General features: G+C 53.7%; 1 protein-coding gene across 1 annotated transcript in view; it reads right to left on the minus strand.

Moving 5' to 3' along the window:
* NRG2 (neuregulin 2) overlaps positions 1–26501 on the minus strand; it is a 57255-nt gene that overhangs the window by 2005 nt on the left and 28749 nt on the right. The window contains exons 4-11 of the mRNA XM_005881119.2: positions 21879–21999; positions 15470–15528; positions 10509–10532; positions 6631–6733; positions 4348–4471; positions 3871–3998; positions 2841–3068; positions 6–156 (exon numbers count right to left, since the gene is read on the minus strand). Of these exons, the coding sequence (XP_005881181.1) occupies positions 6–156; positions 2841–3068; positions 3871–3998; positions 4348–4471; positions 6631–6733; positions 10509–10532; positions 15470–15528; positions 21879–21999 (938 nt within the window). The remainder of the gene's footprint in view (positions 1–5; positions 157–2840; positions 3069–3870; positions 3999–4347; positions 4472–6630; positions 6734–10508; positions 10533–15469; positions 15529–21878; positions 22000–26501) is intronic.

The raw sequence follows: 26501 nt of genomic DNA on the forward strand, positions 1-26501 counted from the left end.
TCCGCCAGGCGGTAGCTGATGGGCGCGGCTGGCGGCAGCGACACGGCGTGCGCCGAGTTGGGGGATGTGATCTCGAAAGTCGGCACCTGCGTGGCCAGCGAGTAGTGGAAGTCCACCGGAGAGAGGCGCGCGGGCGTGGTCAGGGCCGACACGTACCTGCGGGGAGAGGAAGAGGCGTGGGCCTGGGCGGAACCTTTGAAAAGCAAAGGTCTGTCCGGAGACCACGCACACCTGCAAAACTAAGGTGCTAATCGTTAGTGACTTTAAGCAATTTCCTTAACCTTTCCCAGCCTGTTTCTTTATCTCTTAAGCGAGGATAACCACGGGTCCATAAATGTATCAACGGGATGTTATAGTCCAGTGTCTGCCCGTGAATGGTCCTGTGTTACTTTGGGTCAGGCTCAGGCTAGGGCATTTGACATGTATGATCTCATATAGTACATTAACTCTATAGGACCCTGTCCCATGTAACATACTAGAGGCCCGGCGCATGAAACTTGTGCACTGGGGTGTGTGTGTGTGTGTGTGTCCCTCAGCCCCGCCGGTGCCCTCTTGCAGTCCGGTAGCCCTGTGGGGGATGTCCGACTGAGGGGAGTGGGCCTAAGCCCTCAGTCAGACATCCTTAGCACTGCCACCAAGGCAGGAGAGGCTCCCACCACCACTGGTGACAGCTGTCAGCCTGATTTCTGGCTGAGTGGCACTCCCACTGACCACCAGGGGGCAGCTCTGCACTGAGCGGCTGCCCCCTGGTGGTCAGTGCACGTTGTAGCAACCGGTCGTTCTGCCATTTGGTCGATTTGCATATTAGCCTTTTATTATATAGGCTGAGACTGAGACTCAGAACCTTTAAGTCACTCAAGGTTCAACAGCCAGGAAGTGATGGAGCTGGGATTTGAACAGAGACTAGGCAGGAACCAGAACTCATACTGCCCAATTGTAGAAGCCATTCAGTCATCCCTGTGACTTGGACTCACTGTCCCTGCAGGGACAATTCATACCATGGCTAATGGCTTCAGTAGGGGAATTATTATTTTTATATTGAAACTAAAAGCTGCCTCAGGGAAGTGACTGCTCACACTTCAGATAGGATCCTCAGCCCAGGACTGACAGCTACCAAGATCCTACCAGAGTCTCTCTTTGGGGCTAAAGAATACCAGTTCCTCCAAAAGTTGGCCCTTGCTAATATCTCCCAGTCTGGATCCCGGACACTTCTCCCTTTTCTTTGTCCACACCCCCCTTGCTGAAGTCCATTAGCCTCTTGCTCAACATTTGTCCACCTCAGTATAGGGACCGCATACCTCCATGCCTCTCTTCCAAACTGTAGAGCTGGCACCTCACTGCTCTCTGGAGTCCCCATTACTCTTTCTCAATCACCTGATTCCCCTCTCTTCCCTCTCCCATATGCACATCCAAATAACCACCAAGTTGTACTCATTCACCCCTCTCCTGGAGCCACCTTCCTCCCTGCTTCACCCTATGGGTTGTGATTTGGAGTCCCCACCCCCACTCAGGCTGTAGGCTGCTTACCCATCCAAGGCCACCTCTAAGCAGAAGCCCAGGGCCATCAGCTATCCATCTGGCTCCAGCTGCCTATTCAGGCCCAGCTCTCTCTCCACAGCTCACTCTGCTCCAAGTACCTCACTCACCAGCCATGTTCTGAAGCGCCTCTGCTAGAACAGCTCAAGCTGTTCCCTTTGCCTGGCAGCTTTCCCCATTATACTACCTCTCAACGATTAAGCAGTCCTATTGCTATTGATAACAACAGCTACACCTAGGGAGTACCAGCTCCATGCCAGGTAGGAGGCAAAGAGCTCTGTGCATGGGATCTCTGGTGGCCGTCACAACCATGATGATGTTCCTGTTCTACAGCTGAGGAAACAAAGGCACAGTGGTGAGCAACCTGCCCCAAATCACACAGGTGGTGGAGCTGGGTCTTGGAGAACCTGACTGCTTCCCAGAGCCTGCAGTCACACTGGATTTCTCTGCCCTGATTGGGTGTCCTGTGCTTCGCACTTTCCATAGGCAGCTGTGAGCTTCAGCGGTTTGTGCCTGTGGCTTGGAGCTCCTCGGGAGCAAGAACCATGTGGATCCCCACTATGTGGACCCCCAGGCAGACCTGCCCAGCACAGGGACAGCCTGGAGTAGGCTGAATTGAGAGTAGGAGAACATCTGCTCCTCTCCCTCCACTCCAGCCTGTAGTTCTGCTCTCCTGCCACTGACCCCACTTGCCAAGGGCCACTTGAGGGCTGAGCAAGAAGGGGGCTGGCCCCTGTGACTTCTGACTTGGAATCAGGGAGAAAGGAGTTTCCTGGTCCTCACTGCATCCAATGCTCAGGAACCCAATGATGTCATGATCCACGGGGCCTTGTTGGTACTGCCCAGGCCTGTGGTCATTCTTGGCTCATGCCCATCCTGCACTGGTCAGTCTCTTCACAGACAACCTCCCCTCCCATCCTCCATTCTGCTCAATCTTAGTGTCTTTCTATTCCTGCTGAGACACAGGGCCTCTAAGTAATACCAGGGTAAGGCAATCATATGTTCTGGTTTGTTCAGGATCATTCCTGTTTGTTCCTGATGTTGCAGTGCAATTATTAATAACTCCCTCTTCTACTCTGAAAAGGGTCCTAGTAGGACAATTAAATTCGATGGTCACTGCACACCAGGGTTCACTGGCCCAGCTCTAGACCTAGTTTGTCATTAACATGGTGATGAAACTGAGCAGATGAAAAACTGGGGATGAAGCTCTTTGGAATGTCTCTGAGGTGCTGTAAGGGTCAGCCCTGGTCAGTGGTGCCAGCTCTCTGGCCAAGGTGGGCATAGGTCACGAGGTAGGAACTGACCTCTCGCTGTGTGGAGAGTCACGCAGGGAGTCTATGGAGTCATGGTAAGGAGGCACAGTGGCCCTGCGCTGCTCTTCCAGGCTGTAGGCTGCTGCCCGCCGTGCTCGGGCCTCCACGCATGCTGGGCTGTTGCACTTGCTGGTACCCACTGATGACAGCATGATGCCTGACTGGGAGTCGGAGGTCAGGCTCTCAGAACGTTCCAGGCTCCATGTGTGGCTCTCATGCCTGAAGAAGCCAGGATGGAGTTAGGTGGGGGTCAGGAAGGGACAAGGCAGCACAGCAGAACCATCCCCTCCCTGGTTCTTCATTCCATCTCAGGCTCCCCTAGCTCACTGCCCTTCTCCACTCGGGAGGTGATGTGTAGTATCACAAATGCCCCACCCCAGCATAGGGAGGAGGAGGGCTGGGTCCTGTGGATGGATGAGCTGCAGCATGCACAGGCCTCTTCCTTTCCTCCCTGCAACCCCCCACCCCCACCTTCCACTCCCATGGACCAATCTCAGGAGCTCAGCCCCAGTGGCCAGTACAAGGGAGCCTGCCTATGCCATGCTGGTGCCCAGGGAAGAAAAGGGCCATGTTATTTCTGAGCTGTGTGAGCCTTTGTGCTTGTGTGGACAGTCTCTCCCACCTCTGGACAGAAGGAGGCTAAGGTGGACTAGGGTCCTGTGGGCAAACCCAGGAGAGGGCATTAAATAGCTCTGGGCAGTTGAGTGAGTTGCCACTTTATGCCAGAGAAAGTGGTGCTAATGAGGCCCAAACAAAACTAAATGTTAGGTGAGAGTGCAGCGATGCCGTTGTTCCTCTGGGGCTGGTTTAGGAAAAGGGAATCTGGTCCCCTGAACATCTGGATGAACGTTGGCTGTGGGTTCTGATTTGGAGCCCCCACCCCCACTCAGAGGGACCCTCAATACAGAGCCTGGCTGGGATTTCTGTGTGTCCCAGGCAGGTGTGTGATGCATGTGTCTGCTCTCTGTGGGTGCAGGTACAGGAGTCTACACGTCTCTGTGGGGACCTTGGCGGTGCCCACCTGTGGCTGGAAGTGGGTGTGGCTGTGGAGCAGTGGTGAGACGGAGAACAGGAGTGGCTCCCGGAGAAGGTGGTCTCGGTTTCCCTTCGGATGACGTGGTCTGTCGCTGGCACGTTCTTGGAGATATACTGGAACAGAGAGTTGGGCAGGAATTAGTGACAGGTGGCCAAGTTGGCCCTCCTTTCTGGTGGGAATGGGGAAGTGAGGTACTAAACTCCAGGTTTGGGGGAGGGGGCTTGTTCACTGGATCAGTGAGTCGGTGTTAGGGCAGCAATGGCCCCTGCAAATCAACCCCTGCCTGTCTTTTCTTAAAGAAGTGGGCAAAGTGAGGCCAGTCAGCCTGGTGGGGCAAGATGAGGCTAGTAAGCAAGGCTGAGCATGGGAGGGGCTGGCTGCTGTCCTGGCTCATCCTTTAGGGGCACCAGAAGGCTGGCTGTACAGTGAGGGCTCAGAGGGAGACCTGGGAATACCACTCACATCTGCCATCTGGATCTCCTCAGGGTCCAGCCGGGGGTGACTGGGTCCATTCGCCAGGCTCCGGTTCTGATGGGCTGGACACATGTTCTGCCGGAGGTGGTTGTGCACCTGCTTCCGCTGTTTTCTGCACAGGGGAGGTTGCGTTGGCCTGGCATGCCCCCACACAATGCGTGAACTCCCCTCACTGCCCCTCCAGTGAGACAAGTCTCCTGCTCCTGCCCTGCTCAGGCTGCCCTCAGCCAGGGCCCTCCAATTTGTCCCCTACACCATCACCACCAGCCTGAATTCAGCAGGACCTGAGTGTAGTGGTAATGAGTTTTGGCTCTGCTGAGAGAGTAGAACTCCACTACTTTCTAGCTGTGTAAACCTGGGCAAGTTACTTAAATTCTCCATGTTTCACTTTCCTCATCTGTAACATGGGGTGATCATTTACCCATCCCAAGTACCCCTGAGGATTAAGAGTAGATAAAATCTTCAAGCACAGCGGTGGCCCACTCACCCATGCATTAATTCATTTAGATTTATTGGCTTTTTACTATGTGCCAGATGCTATTTTGGAGCAGAGGAGACAGACACGGTCCCTGCCCTCATAGAGCTTGCAGATCAGGAGGGCAGGCCAATGATAAACATATAAACAAAGACATGAACACGATACTTTCAGCAAAGTGTTCTGAAGAAAATAAGAGTGCTGTGGTCAGGGAGTTGATGCCGGCCTGGGGGGCTACTTCACTTTGGTATATAGTAAGTGCTCATTACATTTGTATTATAATCAACCAGTCTAGTCATGTCACTCCCCTGTTTAAAACCCTTCCTTGGCCCTCAGGTCCCGTTTCTCTCCCCAGCTCTGTCTCACTGGCCACTTCCCACCCCAGCTTGCTGCAACCTTGGGGCTTGTTTCTGATCCTCCACTATGCCTGCCCTCTCTGGCCTCTGGGCCTTTGCACATATTATTATATCCAACAGGAGCACATTCCCTTTCCCTTCACCTGCTAACTCCTGCTCATCTCTCAGGCCTGGCCTAAGTGCTCCTCCAGGGAAACCTCCTGCCCTCCAGTTGAGTTTAGGTCCTCCTGAAATGTGTCCTGTGACACTGGACCTCGTGCTTAGGGCACGGGCCATGTTCCTGGTGCAGGGCCTGGTGTCTACAAAGTATTGAATAAAAGTTTCTTGAGAAGATGAGGAAGCGCAATGGGGTTAGAACAGGAAGCTTGCTTTCCCCCCAATTTGTGGCCCCAATTTTCCTATTTGGGCCCAGTCTTCCCTCCCTGAGCCCCCTAACTCCCTCCATGCCTCCCTCTGACCTTTCTGGTCCTGGACTCATCCAGCACAAGGCTGGGTGGGTCTTAGATCCCATATAAGGGTAGCCGGGTCCAGGACCCAGGGGCTCAGTCCCCCAAATGGTGGCTATGCCCAGACTCTTGCTCTCCAGATAAGAATGTAACAGACCTATCATTTTTCTGCATTACATTACTCTACAACTTTTGTTGGCCCCCCATTACCTGCAGGGTAAATCCGCCTCCCTAGATTGGCATTCAAGGCCCTATGGTGCCATCTGGGTTCCAGCTGTTTTATCTTGACCCCAGTCCTTTGCACCAATTGGTCTGGTTGCTAGTTGCTAGTCCCCGCATATGCTCCAGGAACATAGCTGACCCTCTCCTGCATTTGCCTTTTAGCTTGCACTGACTACTGGAGCTGCTCTTTTCTTCCCCTTGCCCTGAGGTTCTTCCCCCACCTTTCCTCTGCCCGGGGGTGGCCCAACCCAACTTTCTCTGTGTTCTTGCCTGGACTGGTCCCAGGTGGGACCAGGCACTGCCTTGTGAGATCTCTTTTTACCTTGGGAATGTACCCTTCCTCTCTGCACTTCCCCACCCCCCAAAACTGCCTAATGTGTGCCTATGTGACAGGGCAGATGCTCCCTCATAGCATCCTCTGAGGTACATAGGAGGATCATTGCCATTTTATAGAGGAGGACTCAGATTCATCAATTTGCTCAGGGTCACATGGGAAATGGCAGAGCTGGATTCAAACCCGGATCCATCTTCTTATAATGCCTGTGCTCATGACCATTCCTGTTCAGTCCTCTGAGGCCTGTCTCCCCCATCTCTGTTCCTGCCTCTTGGCCTAGCCCTTTGGCCCCACAGGAACTGCAGAGGGCAGTTGGGGTATGAAGGTGAGTGGGGTAGGCCAGGCACCATGGGTGGTGGGGAGAAGAGCCTGGCCTCACAAAGCTGTCTGTGAGCCCAGCCCGGCTTGGCCTGCCCCGGCTCAGTGCCCGACACTCACTTGGTCTTGCAGTAGGCGACCACGCAGACGATGCCCACAACAAGCAGAGCCACGCAGATGCCAGTGATAGTCAGGACCCTCTTCTGGTACAGCTCCTCAGCTTCTGCAGAGGCAGGGGATGTGAGGGAGCCGGGCAGGAGGTGGACCTGTGGTGACAGTGGCGCAGGCACCCCCTGCCCCCAAAGCCTGTGCTCTCTCCAGCTCAGGTCCTGCCCAGATCCTGTCCCTCCCCAGCAGTCTCCTTTTATCTCCTTCTTCCCCGCCCCCCCCCCCCCCCCCCCTCCATTGCCTTCTGCTCCCTGGAACTCCACCCACCCGTGGATCTGGGCACAGTGACTATGCCCATATTCACCTTCCCAAACCCCACACCCTGCCCGAGGCACGTGAGTGGAAAATGCAGGAGGATGAGGGGATGGAGGCGAAGTCCCAAGGCCATAGAGGAGGGCAACCCAGCTTGGCCAACAACCCTGCCCTGTCCCATTATGGCCTAGGGGCGGCAAAGGACCTTGATGGGCTGGGGAAGCTGTTTTTAATGGTGGCAAACATGGCAACTCTGGGCAGAGGCCTGGCCTGCTACAGCAGCTTCTCTAAGAAGATGGAAAGTGGTTTGTTCTGGGCTGGTGATAGGACCTCTGACCCAGAGGCTGGACAGAGCAGACCAGGTCCACGGGGAAAGGCCTTTGTTCACCCTTGCAGCCAGGTCAGGGTTGCAGCCCTGCCCGTGCCGGCCCTCCCCACCTGTGGCTGTGAGAAGGCCACCAGGGGCAGCACAGCCCTGTGCTTCAGGACAGTCCTCGGCTCCAGGTACAGTCCCAGCCTTTCTGAGGGGCTGAGCTAGGCTAGGCCGCAGACAGACCCGACTAGCTCCTCCACCTCCCACTCCTTGGTGGAGTGCCCTCTACCCTTCTAGAACAGAGAAAGCAGGAGGAAGGAAAGGAAAAAGGTGACAGTACCAGCCAGTCAAGGCATACAGCCTAGACACTCCACCTGCCCCACCCGCACCTACTGGCTGGCCCTTCCACATGGCTCCTCTCCTGCCAGCACAGGGATAAGTGAAGGCTGGACCCCAAGGCCTTGGGGGAGCCCTGGAAAATTTCCCTAAGCCCTCGGGCTTGCTGCACCTCCTGTGGCAAAGGTATACCCATCTGCAGACACCTGGGAGCAAACCCTCTGGACACACATACCTGTGGGTCTATGCCTATCTGAGACACAGACAGACCCCCTTCACAAGGTGCATTCACACACATCCAGAGAAGCACATAAGCACACACACACACACACACACACGTGCACGTGCAATCGTGTCTGCCTACACACCATCATCTTGGGGCTCTGTGGTCTGTGTCCTGCCTCCAGTTGTCATCACCGTCCACCCCTCAGTCCTCTCCAGTCAGACATCTGTCTCCGTCACTCCTCCGAAGCCACTCTGGTCGTGGTCACTGACAACCTCTCAGCTGACTCCCTGCTGGGCCCACTCCTGTTCTCTCCAGGGTTGGCTCCCCCTGCACTGGCTTGACTCTGTCACAGTTGCTGCTTCCTCCTCTTCTATGTGGGCTGCAGTGCAGAAGGGCCCAGAGCTCTCAGGCTCCTTTTTTTTCCTCTACCTGCCTTCTCTCCCTTTGTGAGCTCAACCAGACTTTAAATGCCATCTGTATGCAGCTGACTCTCAAATTTTTATCTCCTGCTCTGACTTCTCCCTGAGCTCCAGACTCCTACACCCAAGGGCCATGGCCTGGCATAAGCACTGATCCCCCCATCTCTCCAAACCTGCTCCCTCTTCCCATCTCTTCAGGGAAACCGCACCTTTCTTGCTTCTCAGGCCCCAAATCATCTCTGACGGCACAAGCACTGATCCCCCCATCTCTCCAAACCTGCTCCCTGCTCTTCCCATCTCTTCAGGGAAACTGCACCTTTCTTGCTTCTCAGGCCCCAAATCATCTCTGATTACTCCCTGCCTTCCCACCTACACTGGCACCCAGTCCCTCAGCTAGTCCTCAGCTCTACCTCCCAAGTAGATGCTGGATCTGACCACTTCTCACCATTTCCACTGCTTCCAGCTTAGTCCAAAATGATGCCATCTCTCACCTGGACAGCTGACTGGTTTCTCTGCTTCCACTCCTCCCCACCGCTCCCCCAACCCAATCTGTTCTCCAGCCAAAAGCCATACTGATCTATAACCACAAAGCATTTTACTTCTCACAATGGTTTCCACTGCAACTTAAATACTACTCGAAGCCTTATCATGGCCTGTGAGGCCCCAGATTACCTGGCTCCACCCTTCCTCTTAGCTCTCACCTGTGGTCCTCTTCCCCATGTCCGCTATGCTCCAGAGTCGCTGGCGGTCTTGTGTCCATTGAACGAGGCCCACTCCTCCTGATTTGCTATGGCCTTGCCTCAGAATTCTCCCCCATTTGTTTGCAGGGCTGGGTACTTTTCATGTCATTAAATGTCACCTCATTGGACAAGCCTTCCTGACCACTTAGCTAAAGTAGCTCCCACCCCAGCTAGGCGCTATCCCATTATCTTCTTTTATTTTCTGGATGGTACTTACCACCTCCTGATAGCTTTCCAGTTTGTCTTACTGTCTGTCTCATCCTGTGAATCTGAGCACCAGAAAGGTAGGGACCCTGTGCCAGATCGCCAGACTCTGGCAAATTCCGGAGTCAGCAGATGCTTGTTGAGTTGGTGAGTGAAGGAATGTACAGACCACTGTGACAGACACAGACACACATTTACACATCTCACACCTCCGCACCCTCACAGTTCCAACTGCACACACTCAACCCTTAACACCAAGGTATCCACTGCCCCCTTCCGGGTACTCACATCCTGCACTGAGAGACTGAGAGATCTAACAGATATAAACACTTTCACTCTCCACAACACACAGAGGCAACCCTATAGATTCACCCCTGTGTACCCGTACAGTCACCCCCATGCACCCTGCCACCACCACACACACTGCCCAGACCCAGCCTCTCTCCTCCCGACTCTGTCACAGTCAACAGACAGGCACACTCTCACACACCGACTTTTAGCTCTGGCTTCTACTGAGAACAGCTGATAGGGGTTGGGTGGTGGGGACACTGGGGCATCCCCAAACCTGTCACCAGAACAGCCTTTTCATGACAGTAGGCTTCACACCACAACTGAAATCTGACAGCACAGAAGCCTCAGCCCCTCTGAGCCCACCCCTCCCCCATCTCTCCTGCTATAAAACGTCTGGGCACTTGCAGGGTGGAGCCTCCCAACCCAAGCCAGAGAGCTGGACAGACCGACCCTCAGAGCGCCTTCCCATCCGAGGTATCTTCCAGGAGCCAGAACACACGAGTGGGAGGGAGGTAAGCTTCTCCACTGGGGGGCAGGAGGGATGCTCCAGAGGCTGGCCCACCCCAGACCCTTGCTTACAGATGAACACGTGTGCCATTGTGGGGGCAGATCATGGAGGGAGTGACAGCCTCAAGCAGATGACAAAGCCTGGCAGACCCAGGGCAGAGGGCAGAGATGAGAAGCAATGGAGATGGAAATGGGAGGAGGAAGGGGGACTAAGGTTAAGTGGAAAGTGCTGCCTTTCTTCACAACTCTCCAAACCAAGATGCGTGGCTTCCGGACTCCAGCTCTCCTACGCATCAGCCCCAGGCTACCATACACTGGGGCCACAGTATGTCTCCCAGGGTGCTCTGCTTTTCATGAACTTTTCGTCTCCCCCAGATAAAAGTGGTTTATGATTGGACATCTTGATGGGGCCAGAGGAGAATTTTGGAATCATCTTTTCCCCATGTTTTGGAAAGGAAGCCAAACATCCAGCACACATGGTGTCAGAGGCTGTGGAGAGGGGCTGTGTGGACGGGACGTAGTGATAAATGAAGGCTCCATACCCTTTAGTTCAAATCCCAGGTGCTCTGGCAGTGCAGAAGAGAAGAGGGTCAGAGAGGGGAAGGGATGGAGGGAGAGATACAGAGATGTATGGGGGAGGGGGAGGGTGGGGAAGGGAGAGAGAGAGAGAAAGAAAGAGAGAGAGAAACGTTGGTCAGGACTCTTCAGACACCAGCAGCCAGCCTGTGAGGTGAAAGCAGGTTAGTGGTGTCCCCTCCCAGCTTCCTGAGCCCTTTCCCTGGCACCCCATCCCTAAGAGCCCCTGACGGGTGGAGAGAGGAAATGTTAGGCTTGGCAGGCAGGGCAGGTTCTTTAGAGATGAGCTGTGGGGTTAGTACCTGGTGAGAGGCAGTTGGCGTATGTCCCCGAGGAGGAAAGGTGAGTGGGGACGGGGGTCCGAAGAGTCTGCATTCTCCCCCTCCCAGCTCCAGCACCAGGCCTTCAGCACTCTCAAGCCCCTCCTGGACACGGCTTGCTCAGCCCCAAGCTCCTCCATGGAGCTCACTTTTCTGTTCAGAATGATGGGTGGGGCTCCCAGACTGACCCCTTGTCTCTGTCCTGCCCCCCAGGCTCAGTTGGCTGCCTATCTACCAGGAGCCGGTGCACTTGTACTCAGAATTTGTGGGGAGCAGGAGTTGGGAGAGGAGGAGGCTCCAGGTGGCAGGTCACTTCTCCACTTGGCACCCCCAACACCCTAGAAGCCTACAGGGGCTGGGCCTCAGGGTCTGAGCCTGATTTCACAACTTAGCAAAGCAAACTATAACTCTGAGAGAGACAAGTGGGTTCACTTGTGGAACACCTGTGCCCCTTAAGTGGTGGGCCAACTGCATTCTTTAAAGTGGGATCATATTGCAAATGTGCAACATGCCATACAAGGGGTAGGTAAGAGAGCCCTGCCTAAGGTGTGATCTAGCTAGAGTCTATCTAGCTCTCAGTCTCTTATCTGTTAAATGGGGGTTAGGCCTGACCATGGCATATCTGGGTAGTTTCCAACATGGCTGTGCTTCAGAATCCTCCAGACCAATGAAATCAGAGTCTGGGGTGGGAGCCCAGGAATCTCAACAGTGTTTTTGAAAAGCTCACCTACTATTCTCATGTTGCAGCCAATTCCTGTCTGCAGGCCTTGAGGCTCAGTTTTACCTCTAATTGGCTGCGTGGATGTGGGCAAGTCATCTGTCAAAAGTGCCTGCACACAGTGAGGGGTCAGATGTGAGAAGGTCAGGACAGCATGAGGCTCAGCACAGTTGCAGGGCCCAACACCATGGCCTCCCCACCTGCACTCAGTAAGCTCAGCTAGATCAGGGAGCAGGTGAACTTGTGTTTTGATGTTCTCATTCCCTGTAGAGGAGGGAGAGCATGGAAGGAAGTCCTGTGCATTGTCTATCCCTGGATCTCTTTCTGCTTCCTCATGGGGATTCCAGAGGGTTCTATAGTTGGAAAAGGGCAGGAGAGCAGGGTGGCTCTGCGCCAGGGACCAAGATCGTTCTGACCAAAAGAGGCTCGAGGATTCTGAGCCCTGAGCCCCAGTTCCATGCAGAGACCATACCACTGAAGCCTGAACCCCAGCCCTTCCGAATATGAGCCCTCCTGTGCACTCCTGTTAGATGCGAGGTTGGTAGTGACCTCGAATGTGGTTTCTTTGCAGTCCTTTTCTTACTGCTTGGAGTAGGAGTCACCATAAGTACAGTGAGTCCACGCCTCTCCCTGGGCTAAGGAGGCAGTACAACCTTGACAAACTCAGAGTCCTCGGGGGCAACTTTCCCTGAGTAGTTAAACCTCTGGCCCCAGGGACCTTTCAGGTAACTTGAGAGAGCTCACAGTCTAGATATCAGCTATGCCTCCTAAGAGAGAACAACCTAGCTTGACCATAGCACCTGGGACATTAAGATGACTGTGGTCCATAGAGCTGGCCTGGGCTCCCCTTTGACTATTGTTTTAGATGAGGCAGCTGGGGCCCAGAGGTGCTAGAACACTTTCATAAGGTCACACAGCAAATTAGGAGGCAGAAGGCCTCCAGTCCAGGCCTCCAGTCTCTTGGGGCTAAACCATGGCTATTCCTGTCCACTGGGCCTCTGGGAAGGCCTGACTGGCTAGTCCGAAGGGCAATGACCACCTGGAGAAGGGAGCAGGGCTCCCAAAGCCATTTTGGAATTTTCTTCAGCACCACTCCTCTAGGAACCAAGTGGTAGCAATAACAGCAGCTTCTGGGTCTCCTGACTGTCCTCTCCTTTGAGTCAAAGGCCAGTACTGTTTAGGATGGACCAGTGGTGGCTGGTGATGTCACTGAGGGCTTGTCCAGTCACTAGGAAGGCAGTCCTGCTTCCCTCTCCCTGGGGATGAATTCTGAGGGGCCTGTGGCTCTCTAGCCTAGCCCCAGCAAAGAAAAACAGTCTCCCACTTGTCATGTTCACTGGCTGCCACTCAGACAGGAGAAGTGGCAACACTGAGTCACAGACAGGTCCTACTGAGTAGAAATTTCATATTGACCAGTAACCATGGCAACCTGGTGCTAGCTTTCCAATAGGGCCAAGCTTAGCAGGCAATATACAAAGTCCTCATCCTGGGCATGTCCTCTGATACACAGTCACAGGGACCTGGACCAGGAGGCCATAATGTGGGCTCCAGAGCACATGCTTGTGTGTTTGTTCATATGTCTGCAGGTGAGTGTGCTCTTTTACACGGGGTTGATATATATAGATGCACAGTTTTGACTCTTGGGAAGTGGAGGGGCTGTCAGTGGAAGAAGGAGAAGCTTCAAAGTGCTGTTGTGACTAGAGGCTCTGATTCTGTGGCCTCTGCAAGAAGTAACCTAGTCTAGAGGCTCTCTGCAGTCAGACACTGCGCTCAGGATGTGCCGGAGGTCAGCCTCCAGGGAGCTCATGCTGGCCCTGCTGCCTAAACTGCACTCAAACAGTCAGGCAGGCAGGCTCTCTGCTAAGCCCTTCATATACATAATTTCATCCTAACAGCAACCCTACAGGCAGAAGTGTTAGTATCCCCATTTTACAGATGCAAAAACAAGCACAGAGAGGTTAAGTGAGGCCCCGGAACTAGCAAGCTCAGCAGCTGGCATTTTTATTCAGGTCTATCTGAAATGAAAGCCTGAACACTTAAACTAGCATCACCCACTACCTTTTTAATAACGATCTGATCGAGCACTGCATGAAGTGCTCTGGGCAAAGTGCTTGAAGAGTATAAATCCTTTACCCAAAGCTAGCAAGGTAACAGCAGCGATCCGATAACACTAGGCAGGAAGGCCTGGCGCTGCCTTTCCGGGCTCTTTTCTGAGCTCCTGGGGCCTTGCTGACCCTCCCAGCAGATCTGAGCTGAAAGCTGAAGCAGCCCAGCTGGCAGAGAAGCTTGGCCAGTGGCCGAGTTCCGGAGGCTCTGCTGCTCTGATTCACGATGGGCTGGGACTCCCTGTCCAGAACAGTCCATAAGCCAGGGAGGCTCTGGACCTAAAGGTGACAAGGAATAGGCCTCACTGCCTCTCTCCCATGGTGCTCAGCCTCCGCCTGGCTGCTCTGCCCCATCCCGAGGCCCCCACCCCCCACCCTAAGGCCCTCCAATGGGCTGGATCTGACTCTGCAATTCTTCCTGGAGCTTGGGCTCTGGAGAATTCTGTTGGGCCACATGCCCTGCCCACAGGCTCTGCTCTTATCCCCATGGCCTTCCTCTCTGACCTCCAACTGGAGGAGCTTGGGGAGAGTGCTGCCTCCCACACGCTATTAAGATAGCTGACCATCTGGGCCGACCAGCCCTTACCTCCCTGGGGCCTCTACTTTCCTCGCCAAGACTTGGCTTCCAGGCTCCTAGAAGGGGAGGGAGAGGGTAGCATATTCCAGGCTTTTGTGCTGTGGCCTGAGGACCCAAACCCCCTTTTTCCAAAGGCTACCTCAATAACCTCCTGGGTCCTTCCCTCAGCCTCTTGAACTTTAGCTGCCCATGTCCAGGCCCATCACTGTGGTTCCTATGTCCTCCTGGGACCCCGCTGTCCTCCCTGGAGAGGAGGGGGGCAAGCAGGGGCCTATGTACTAGGAGGATGTCCTGCTTGCAGGCCAACAGACTGCCGGACCCCAAACACAGAGTCCATGGCCAGCCTGTGGCTTTTTGCTCTGCTTCACCTCCACCTGGTGGTACTTGAAGGGAACTGCTCCCAGCTCCAAATAAAACCACAATTATGGCCTCATCCTTAAGCCACAGGGCTGACATCCCCCTGCCCCCCACCAGCAAACCATGTACACCAGAAAGCTCCAACCTCAGAAGTGGAAGAATGGAAAGGAATGAACACCTGGATGGGGACTCAGACCAGATAGGGCCTGGAGGGAGTTGCTAGTTACCTCTCGATTCCTCAGCCCTTCTATCTTTTAGCATCCGCTTCAACCGCCCACCCCATCCCATAGCCACGGAAATGTCTCCAGTCTCTGGTTAACATGAAAATTATTGCCATGGGACCTGTTCTCCCTCAACACCCCCTTCTCCACACCCCCATCACCAAAAACCAAACCAAAACCAACTTTGGCTTGACCTGGAGACAGGCTTTCCGAGGACTCGCTTCTGTCAAGCACACCAGCACACACGTGCACACACTCACTGCGCGGCCCCATAGGCAGCCTGACCTCCTCAAACAGGCCTTCAGAAGCAGGTGAGGGCTCTGCAAATGCTTCTTCCTAAGCTGGCCAGGCTGCCCCACCTCAGAAGCAGTGAGGAGGCCTGAGCGGGGCTCGGCCAGCTGCAGGGAGAATTTGGCATTACTGCACCCAGGCAGGACAGCGACGTAGAGGTGGGGTGGCAGGGGTGTATGGGTCTCCTCCGCACAGGCTTCTTGTGAGCACTGAAGACTGAGAGGAGCCCAGGGCACCCCCGTGTCCTCCCCTAGTCTTGCTCAGCAAGGCCCCACCCCTCCCACAGGGGGAGACTGTCAGTCACCAGGGAAGAAAAGAAATAGAAGAAAGAGACATACTGGAGAAGTTGACCATTGCGAACTGCTGACACCTGTCCCCGGTGTATCCCACAGGACACCTACCAAAAGAAAGAAAACCAGAAAGAGAGAGCCAGGATAGCAAGACACAGGCATTGCAACACCCTGGCACGGCTCCTGCCCATGCCAGCTGGGTTCCTTGCCAACGTTACCATTTGTACTGGCCTTGCCACTATGCCCCTTACCTGTAGCCCTGAACTTTAAACCCAAGGATTAGGCCAAAAATGAAAAACAAAGCAAAACAAAACAAAACAAAAAGAACTAACAAACCAAAATACAGAAAAGAAAAGAGAAACAAAACAAAACAGCCAAAGATCAAAACAACCAACACCCCTGGCCCTACGCCCTACGTCAGGGGGTGGGGGGACTGCACCCGGAAGCTTTCTAAGGAGCAGGGACTCGTGTTTGTATCTTCAAACATACTTTGCTTAGGATCTGGCATGTACAATCGCAAAGGCAGTTTCTCCAAACATCTCTGTCCGAAGAATCCGTTTGGACATCTGGAGAAGGAAAAGGGGAAAAATCACAGAACAAACTGGCATCATCCGCGAGGCTCAGGTTAGAAATCAAAGTGCACAGTGATGAATGAGAAAACCAAGTTGGGCGCTGGGGCACACTTATCGCAAAAGGGGCTGGAGTCAGGGCTGGGTGGAGGGCTCGGAAATCTCCTTCAAAATCTCTCTACTAGATGTGGCTCCGTAGGTGGTGGGGAGGGGAGGGGGCGGGGAGGAGGATGATACAGGGAAGCAGGGTGGGGAAACTGGGAACTTACTGCCTAATTGTCCTAATGGTCCTTGAGACTTCCCTTCTGCCCTGCCTGGGCCCCAAGAAGCCAGAACTGCAGCCCCTTGGTGCCAGGCAGTCAGCAGGCAGGGTGCTGGGAGTTCTCTGGAATACCAAGTTGGGAACCATTTCTTCTAGGCCCTACCAAAGGGTTCTCTCCAGAGCTCTGGGCAGGTTTTCTCATCCATGAAACAGCTCCAGAAAGCTCAGGGAACCCCAGAATGCTGTTCCCAGACTGTGTACTCATGACAAAAGGGGCCTTGGAGATACCTCATCTCTTCTCTTGAAGAATGTTCTATGGCCAAATAAGTTTAGGAAATCCATTCCCAGGCTTCCTTGTAGAGCTGCAGTGCACGCTGGCATATGAAAGGCTATGAAAAGTTTTGTAGGAGGAAAGAACTGAATTTTCCAGTATGTCCCAAATTTATTTGACCATCGAAGTCTTTTTTTTGAGGAATCCTTGTAACCCTGTTTGGGGAAGGCTGCCCTAGAGTAGTATCCATGGGGAAGCTCACTGGGGAACAGGTGAGGCTAGCGAAGAGCCAGAATTACCAGCATCCCAAAGCTGGCCTGCCAAGGCCAGGGGCAGGGCATCTGGCCTCAGGTGGCAAGTACTATGATGGGAGCTGGAGTAGGCTCCCTGGGGACCCTGAAGCCTGTTCCACATTGGAGCCTACTGGCTGCCGGGCACACCTGCCTTTCCCCATGACCTGCTCCTCCATCCTTACTTGGCTCTGGTGGGTGCTCATTCTCCCATGTTGCCTCCTCTATAGCTGCAAAGCACCACCCACTCCCAGTTCCCTGACCTTGCTCTTCTGCCCAGGTATACTTCCTTCTGCTCTTTGGCTGCCACTCTCCCCTCAAGTGAGTCCCTGTCTTGCAGATTTCTGGGAGACATGCCCAGCCCTGTACTCTCAGATACCTCAGGGAGGCTTACAGACAGGGCCAGACTAACCCTCAAATCCTACTCAGAGATGGGTATGCTGCCTCGCCTCTTCTTCCTTAGGAAATTAGGTCAGCCCATCACCAGTGTCTCCTCAATAATAGGTCACTGTTCAACATTAATCAAGAGGTGAGTGTACTCTACCTCTTAGCATTCTAGCGTATACAAATCATCAGTAGCCTCTTAAGCTTATAGGAGGTTGTGGCCATTGGCTGTGATAGACACTCATGAAAACCCTGTGGCCCTCAATCTAGCCTGGAGGATTGGGAGTGGATGGTGAGCAGGTAGCAGAGTTTCTCTGGGCCCTGACATCATCTCCCTCTGGGAGGCAGGAGGCTGGTCCCTGCAGTGGTGACAGTGTGTGTGCAGGTATACCTGGCCAATGGGCGGTGGTGAATGGCTGGAAAGTGTGTCTGGAGAAAGTGGGAGGGGCTGTAAGTGAAATTGATGTACACTCATCCCGTTGAACAGGGTGGCTTAGAGGAGCAGGCTACCATCTTGTCAATACCTCCTTCTCTGATCCCTGGCTCTCATCCTCAACCATTCCAGCCCAGGCAAATGGAGGTCTTGGCTAAGGCTAAGGCTATGGCTTCCCAACCAGCTCCCATCAGGCTCAGCTCTTCTTCCTCAGCTCTCAGAAACTGATGTCCACTTGGGATGGGGACTCAAGGGTGAGTAGTGATTTTTCAAGCAGCAGCACCTTTGGGGGAACTTGCCCAAATGACTCTTGGAATTCGCAAAGGAACAAGAAAGAGATATGTTTGACTGTGTCCAATGTCTGAGATTAGTCTGGCTCCTGGAGACAGGGAAAACCTGTGTGTGTGTTAGAGAGATAATGGGGGAGGAGGGGTGCAGGGGCAGGAAGAAGCAAAGGGGACATTATTCCCAATACTGGGAGAATTTGGCATGATTGCACCAGGGATGCTGTCCCTGGGATGCTCTTGGAGACCAATGATAATAGCACATCCCTGTGTCCCTGATCCCACACTCAGCCTGGACTAACCCAACTGTATCCTCATATCTTTTGTGGCCACTGAGTTGCACAACTCAAGGTGGTGCCGTGGACATGGTCTATAGCATGAACATGCCCCCAGAGTTGTGCAATATGGTCCTAACCTTCCTGCCCTGGGAAAGTGTGTTCCCCACTGGCAGTGGGGGGATGGGCACAGCGTAGGGGTGGGGAGGACTGACACCCATGCTATTCTTTGGGCACTGGCTCCTTGGTTGGGGGGGGGGCAGGCTCCTGGACACTTCTGTTCTCTTTAGCCTTGCTTATTGAGGGTGCACTATATCTAGGAGGCTGGGTTTCCCTAGAGAAGGTTCTGGGACTGAGCCTATAGCCTTTCTACCCTGCACCCAAGACCAGGTAGCAGGGTCCACCTATTGTAGCCTATCACCCAGGAGGGGTCTGAAGTCAGTGTGAGTGGCTAACTAGTAGTTCCCACTCCAACAGGGACTGACCTAGCACAGAAGCACAGGGGACAGATTAGAAGGAATGGCAGGTAGCAGCCTTCCCAGCCCTTCCTCCCAAATCATCTGCTATGACTATGGGAAGGTCTGTGCCCAGGACTGGAGAAGAGCAGGGGTGAGAGAGGGGCAGAGAGGAGAGCCCTCGGGCTATATCTGGGCTAACAGAGAGGTTGGGACACTGCCTCCCTGTTTTCCCACCCCAGCTCCCTGGCCTCAGTTTCTCCTTTTGGTAGCCTGGGGATAATGCCATGTGTGCTGCCCTCACCCAGGGGAGGGGGAGGATGAAGGATGAGGGTGCGCCCCGGCACTGGAGGGAGGGAGGAAAGGGGCTCTGGCCTCATGAGGGGTGGGGTGGTGATGTGAAGAGGATGAGCAGGCACATGGGTATGGGATGGGGGAAATCACCTGGAAATGGGGTGGGGGAGCAGAAGGAATGGGGGATGAGCTGATGGGAAAGGGAGGCATGCCGCTGGTATGTGCACAGGGCTGGAAAGAGAGTCTTGTTCTGTCATCATCCCCTGAACCAGTCCCCAAGAGTCACGCACCAACCGTGCTCTACAAAACACGAAGAGAAGAGGAGAAAGCAGCAAGAGGAAGTGCAGAGGCCCCTGTCTGGCCCAGACAGGAGACAGTCCCCTTGATTTGGACCCCCCATTTTCCAATCCCCCTAAGTTTTCTTTTTGAAAACAAAATTCAGTATCAGGGACACTGTTTCTTTTGGCTCTGAATTCCACAAAAACAGGAGGGGCGGAGTGTGCCTGCTTTCCAACACTCCCTGCAGGGCTCTGAACCAATACACAACAACAAGTGTCAGAAAACCAGGAAGGAAAACTGATTTTTATAGAAACTGGAATGAAACTGACCAGTCTAGTTTCATTATCCAAGCTAAGCGGAAATGCAAAAAAATCAAAATAAAAAGTAAACAAACAGCACAAATGGTAAGACGTGAGTCCCATTTCCTGAGTTCTCTCCTTTTTATTCCATTCAGGTGTCATCAGGAACCCCAAGAGGCCTGCCCCCCTTCCCTCCCGGCCTACCCACCCCCAGAGTGGCCTCTGGGCTCTGCCCGGCCCCCTCCCCCCTGTCCTTCTCCAGCACAGCTCTGAGGATCTGCTTTCCTGGCCGAAATCCCCGCCAGGGATGCCCCTCTCCCTTGAGGGCTCAGGGAGTCAGGGAAGTGGGTTCCAGGGCAGGTTGAGATGGGGAGGTGGTGATTCTGGGTACCAAGTTCAAGTGCTAAGCAGTGACCCCAGTGCCCTGGTGGGGAGGGGAAGCAGGACATTGTCTTCACAATGGCTCAGGCTCCTGCCCTCTATTCCTCTCAGATGGAGCTGGTGGGACCCAGAGGGTCTAAAGGGTACAGCCTTGATGGCAGGACCCTCTGGGAACCCATTAGCTCATCCTTCTCCTTCCCACACTAAACTCTCTAGCGCCGGAGTTCTGGGCCCCAAAGCCCTCCTCAGCCCCAGCACCTGCCCTGGGGGGCTGAAACCTTCCCTACCTGGAGCCAGGGCTGACTTCAGTGCCTTTGCTGGATCCCTTCAAGATTCTAGGGTCCAATGGGCTAAGGAAGAGAAGACTGGTGTGTGTGTATTGGGGGGTGGTAAGCAGGGAGGGCACAAGGCTAGGCTGTCTCTGGGAGGTTTTCCAGAACCCTCTGGATTTCTATAGGTCTATTCCCAAGAGCTCAGAGCATCATCAAGGCTAGAATGCTCCCCAGGGTCTCCAGAAGTAATGTGGCAGCCTCCTAGAGGCAGAGTGAGGGAAAGGATGAGGGGCTGAGTCTGGGCTTGGAACTTCCCTGGGGGACCTGCTGTTGCCATTGGGACTGTCCCCTAAGATTCAGGATCGGGGAGACGGGAAGGGGATGGCAGTAGGTAAGGGTGGAACCAGGAAGGAAGCCAGCAAAGGAGGCCAGCTGGGGTGAGAGGCACAGATCTGCCTGGCAGCCCAGGCCAAGCTGGCCCGGCCCTGAGGGAGAGTGTGAAGGAGGCATCGACCCCTGTTCTCCCTTTGTGTGGTGGGGTGGTCTTTGAAAGTCCCGGGCTAGGGCTGTAGCCAGGCGGGAGAACAGGAGAGCTGAGGAATGCTGAATCTGACTTGTCTGTGGGGAGGGCAAATGCCTCTCTCTGAATCTCCATTGATACTCTGGTGGCCTTTGCCCAGATGCCATGGGAATGGGGCAGCTTTGGCACCTTGCCAGACCCTAGCCTTGGGCTGCTTTGAAAACCCAAAGTTGTTAACTAGACCTCCCTCCCACTCCTGAGGATCCAGCCAGAACCTGTGCTACCCTCACCAGCCACTCCTCCTTCTCCTCCTCTTCTGTTTCCTCCTCCTCCTCTTGCACCTGCCAGAGAACCCATCAAGGGGGCGCTGTGGGTCCAGCTGCTCAGAAGGTCTGGCTGGGCCTGAACAAGCCCTCTCTGATGCCCATTCCCTCTGCCCTGTGTGTAAGTGGAACAGGTGGTTCTAAGCTCCCGGGAGTCCTCCTGAGGCAGCCCTGCCGGCTGGAGAGGAGCTCTGACCTTGGGGAGGCACAGAAGGCCCAGCTTGAGCTCTTCAACCCTGACCTCCCCCATTGGGTCACACCAAGAGTGGTGTCCCCACTGGAGTCCCTTCATCCCATAGAGAGGGACTAGGGCCAGGCAGCACCCAGGACATATTTGGATAGTGGGGTCCTGCCAGGCAGGGAGAGTAGCCAGGTCCTGAGGTGAGCACTGGGGACAGAGCCCTCTTCTCCCCCAAGGGCTCTGGGACTCACACTCTGCCTGGCCCTGCCAGGCTCCTCACTGCTGGGGAACCCCCCTCCCCCTAGGGAATGTTTATCAGAACAAAGTTTGGAGAGTTGCTGAGCAATGGGGAGGGGGGGGGAGAGAGAGAGAGAGAGAGAGAGAGAGAGAACGAGCCCAATGCCCAGGTCACAGACTGGCCTCCCCATCTTCCTGAAAGGTGGTGAAGGGGTGGACATCAGGAGATGAGTGGGTAGGGGCCTGGGAAACTGGGCCTGGAGAAGCCCTGAGCCCTTTAGCGCCTACATCTCCCTGGATTCCAGGAAAGGGGGCACACATCCCTGTCTACACTCCTTGGGGACCCATTGTTAGTGGCTTGAAGCGCACTTTTCCTAGAGCCCTCCACTTCTGCCCCAGCCTGCCTTACCCTGTTTTGCCCTCACGCCCGCCCCCACTGGTCACTTACTTGCAGGAGAGCTGGTTGATGCCCTCGATGTAGTAGCAGACGCCTCCATTGACACAATAGGACTTGGCTGTCTCGTTGCACTTCCGGGCGTGCCCCGACCAGGATGACAGAGTGGTGCTCACTGGAGGTATGAGAGACATATGCCAGTGACCCACTGAGACCACCTCTGGGCCCCAGGAACCACCGCCTGCATTGCCCATCTCAATGCTCGAAGCTCAGAGACAGCAGGAATGGCTGGGCAGGGAAGGTCTGGTGGTCCCTCTCAGTCACCACAAAGCAAAGGGGAGGCCACCATGAGCTCTGACCATCTTCCCAGCACCACCCTGCACCCCTGCTCTGGGCAAACTTCCAAAGGCCTGGGAGGTTTTCTGTGTGTGGAGGTGGTGAGAGGCCAGCAAAAACTGTTCCCTCAGCCCCCTCCCTGCCTGTCTTCCTGGGGGCGCCACTGCACACAGATGAGACACCACGTGTTCTATGGGGGACAGAGTCACAGGGAGGGGACATCCATATCCATATGCACTGCTTGGGCTCCCATAGTGGCTGGAAGGAAGCTACGCTTTGAGGGGAACGGCACCTTTTGGACACTGTCAGGTTCTAAGATCTAAGGAGATGTGGGGAGAACCCTTCCTTCCATTTCTTCCCCCTTGGGGAGAGGGGAGGAGACAAGCCTCCCATGAATGTCATAAAGGCCACTGTGCCCATCTCCATGAGCATCCAGGGTCTTCTTTGTATCTGCCCTCGCCAGGTAGCCCCCCTCCTTCCCCATGGTGTTAGCTGTTGTCACTGGAGGAGCCTCCAGGCCTTGGACAGCCCAGGGTACAAACCTGGGCTTCAGGTTGCTGGAGAGGAGACAGGCTGGGAGAGGGCTGGGAACAGCTGGGAGGTGAACACTAAGTGAGAGCAAGATGGGCTTTAGGGCTGCTGACTCCAACTGCACATCTGATTGATCAGCTTCTTTTGATAAGTGAACATAACAAAAATTCTGCTTCCCCATTGGATGGCATCCAGAAAGCTGATTTCAAGTGAAAATTCTTGCCCCAAATGTCAGTTTTCATCTGTAAGCTAACCCCCTAGGGCCTAGGCTTTGTATCCAGATTGGGCAGCCAGAAACTGGTTCCTGCCCCCCGTGACCCCGGGGCCCCCCCGGACCCCCCCAGACTCTGGGGCTCTGAGGACCTCTCACTCACCCAGCAGCGAACTCCTGACTGAGGCGAACCTTCTTACCTTGGCTGGTCCTGTCTCCTCAGGGGTATTGAGTGTCTACCACCTCCCGCAGTAATGGGGGCGAGAGGAGGAGGAGGTGGAGAGCAGGCACTTGGCGCCCTCACTGTTTAGACATGCGGGGAGACAGATGGAGCGCGGGGACTGGGAGTGTATACACAGCCTTGCCTCTGTATATGTCTGAAGAGCTCGCTGATAAAACCCAGCGGGCAGGGCCAGCTCCCACCTTCCCCTCCACATCGTGCCTGCTGCTGGTCTGGCATCCTGAGCCCCACCCTGCCCAGGGCTCCTGCCTTCATACACTCCAGGTCCAGCTGGGAGCCACATGCTGGCTGGGAGAGGAGGCCTCCTGCTGGTCTCTGCCTCATTTCTGGGTCAGTGAGACCCAGGGAACTGAGAAAGGGACAGAGAAGAGAAACAGCTGAGGTGACCACGCCTGTGAATGATAAAATCCTGTTGCTTGGAATGACCCTAGAGGTTGTCCTGTCCTTTGGTTACACTGCCAAGGGGGAGTGAGGAAAGAGCAGGGAAGTGCCTGTTCGGAGTCACAGTGTGTGCTGTGACAAGGATCTAAAACTCCCGACGCCTGGCTGAGCATTCTTGCCAGCCACAGTCCCTTGTGGAAGAACACGTCAGTACAAGACTTGACATAAGCAGATGGATGCAAACCCGATGTGGACCACAGGCCTGCGTCCTCTGTGAGTCTTGGCCAAGCCAGAGAAATCTTGTCCTGAACCTGCCAGGCCCAGCTTGGCTTCCACCACAGTCACGGGCGGGAAAGCCTGCCTGTTGCTGTGCTGAGTGAGCAGCAGAGGGCAGCGAGGAGGGTGGCAGGGACCATAACTGTACACTTGGGTCTGTCCACATGCCTGTCTGTGCTCATCGAGGCCTTGGGAGGTAGAGGACAACTCCTGAAGGAAGCCAGGGTCCCACTGGGGATGCCCTGGCCTGAGCTGCCAGAACTGTGTTGTCATGGGGACTAGAAAGGCAAAAGGGGAGGCCAATGGGGGAGCCAGTCACAGAGTGTGTGGGGGGAAGTGACATAGGCCTTTCTATCTCAGAAAGAAGTACCTCGAGCTTCCCCCTCCCTGTCCCCCTCTGCCCCCGCCCCCCCCCCGGGAAGGCAGGGCCTTCCTAAGTCATTGCAGTGCAACTCTGTAGGCTCTCAAGGCAACACATCCCTACTCCCTCATCACTGTGTTTGGGGAAGTGAAGATGACATACGGACTCCAAGTTGCAGAGTCTGGCTACTCCCTTGACACCTCCACTGGGATGGCTCCTAGCCATCCCAAACTCAGCTGCCAGTCATCTGCCCAGCCAGTGACTGCAGGGAACAAACCCATTACCTAGAGGGTATCTTTGGTTCTCTTCCTCCTTTATTTTCCCCAGCTGTCTGTCACCAAGGGCTGCCTTGCTACCTCTGCACGAGTCTCTATCCATGTCTCACTCCTGCCTCCCCAAGTCCTGGTCGCATGGTCTCTTCTGTGCACGACTATCATAGCCTCCTCACTGGTCTCTCTGCCCTCACTCTTGCCTTCATCTCTAACCATTTCTCGTCGTAGCTGCCAAAGTGGTTTTTATTTATTTTTAATTTTTAGTTAATCCTCACCCAAGGATATTTTCCCACTGATTTTTAGAGAGAGTGGAAGAGAGGGGGAGAAACACATCGATGTGAGAGAGACACATTGATTGGTTGCCTCCCACACTTGCTGACCAGGCAGGGATCAAGCCTGCAACCAAGATACATGCTCTTGACCAAAATCGAACCCAGGACCCTTCAGTCCAGAGGTTGGCACTCTATCCACTAAGCCAAATTGGCTAGGGCCAAACTGGATTTTAGAATATTGATCAATCATTTCCATTATCAAAATCCACCTATGGCTTCCATTTGCACTCAGAATAGAGTCCCTCAACTTTTCCCAGGTCCAATCTGGGCCTTCCCACCTCTCCTGCTTCATGTCCTATTCCTCTCTTGCAGTATATGCACACTACACTGGCTTAGTCCAACTCCTCTAACAAGCCAGGTGCCTTCCTGTCCAGGACTTTTAAAATATTAGTATCTCATCTCTTGTCAACTGAGTGTGAAGACCTGAGGCTTGCCAATAGCCATATGAGTGAGTTTATACGTGGATCCTGACCCCCTGATCCCCACCCCAAACACCCAGGTTGAGCCCAGAGGCCCTGATTGAAATTTTGTGAGGGGCTCTGAGCTGCAGGAATCAGCTAAGCTATGTCTGAACTACAAAAACCGAAAGATAATAAATGTAGTTTTAAGTCACACACACACAAATCAGTATCTCAGAGAGGCTGCTCAGGCTCCTCCTCACTTTTCTCGTAGCTTTGTATATCTGTACTTGTAGGGCTCATTCTAACATAATTAAAGGACTAGTTGTGCAATTACTAGCTGTTTGAAGCTTAGCCCCTCCCCTCCACTAGAATGTAATCTCCCTTTGGGCAGGGGCCCTGTCTATCTCATTTACCACTGAACCTTGGCTGACGGGGACTTAGCTTTTCTGTAGATCAAAACATTGTTTCCTGTTAAATGCAAATATTCCTGGGAGGTCATCAGGGAAAAGAAAATCAAAACCACAGTGAGATACCACTTCACCCTCACTTGGATGGCTACAATACAAGAGATGGATAATAACAAGTGGTGGTGAAGACGAGGAGAAATTCAAACCGTCATGCATTGCTGGTGGGAATATAAAATGGTACTGCCACTTTGGAACACAGTCTGGTGGTTCCTCAAAAAAATTAAACAGAGGGTTATCATGTGGCCCAGAAATTCTACTCCTAGGTATAGACCCAAGAGAATTGAAAATATATGTCCTCACAAAGACTTATACACAAATGACATAGCAGCATTATTCATATAGCCCAAATGTGAAAACAAACTTGAATGACCCAACAACTCACTGATGAATGGATAAACAAAATGTGATATATCCACACCATGAAACATTATTCAGCTATAAAATGTAAAGTACTGATAAATGCTACAGTGTGGATGAACCTTAAAAACATATCAAGTGGAAGAAACTAGTCATGAAAGGTTGTATATTGTGATTCTATTTATATAAAATATCCAGAATAGGTAAATCTATAGAGGCACAAAGCAGAATAGTGATTGCCAGGTACTAAGGGGAGGGATAAATGGGGAGTGACTGCTAATGAGTATTTGGTATTTTTTTGAGGTGATGAAAATGTTTTGGAATTAGTGGTGATGGTTTTACAATTTTGTGAATATACGAAAACCCACTGAATTGTATGCTTTAGAAAGGGTGAATTTTATAGCATGTCAATTAGACCTAAAAATTTTGATTTAGAAAAATGCCTGGGCACATTAGCCATTAGTTTCTTGGTGTAAGTTTACCGGGTCCCTGAAGAGAGAATGGGTCAGGA

Source organism: Myotis brandtii, unplaced genomic scaffold (assembly GCF_000412655.1).
Source record: "Myotis brandtii unplaced genomic scaffold, ASM41265v1 scaffold668, whole genome shotgun sequence".
Classification (NCBI taxonomy): domain Eukaryota; kingdom Metazoa; phylum Chordata; class Mammalia; order Chiroptera; family Vespertilionidae; genus Myotis; species Myotis brandtii.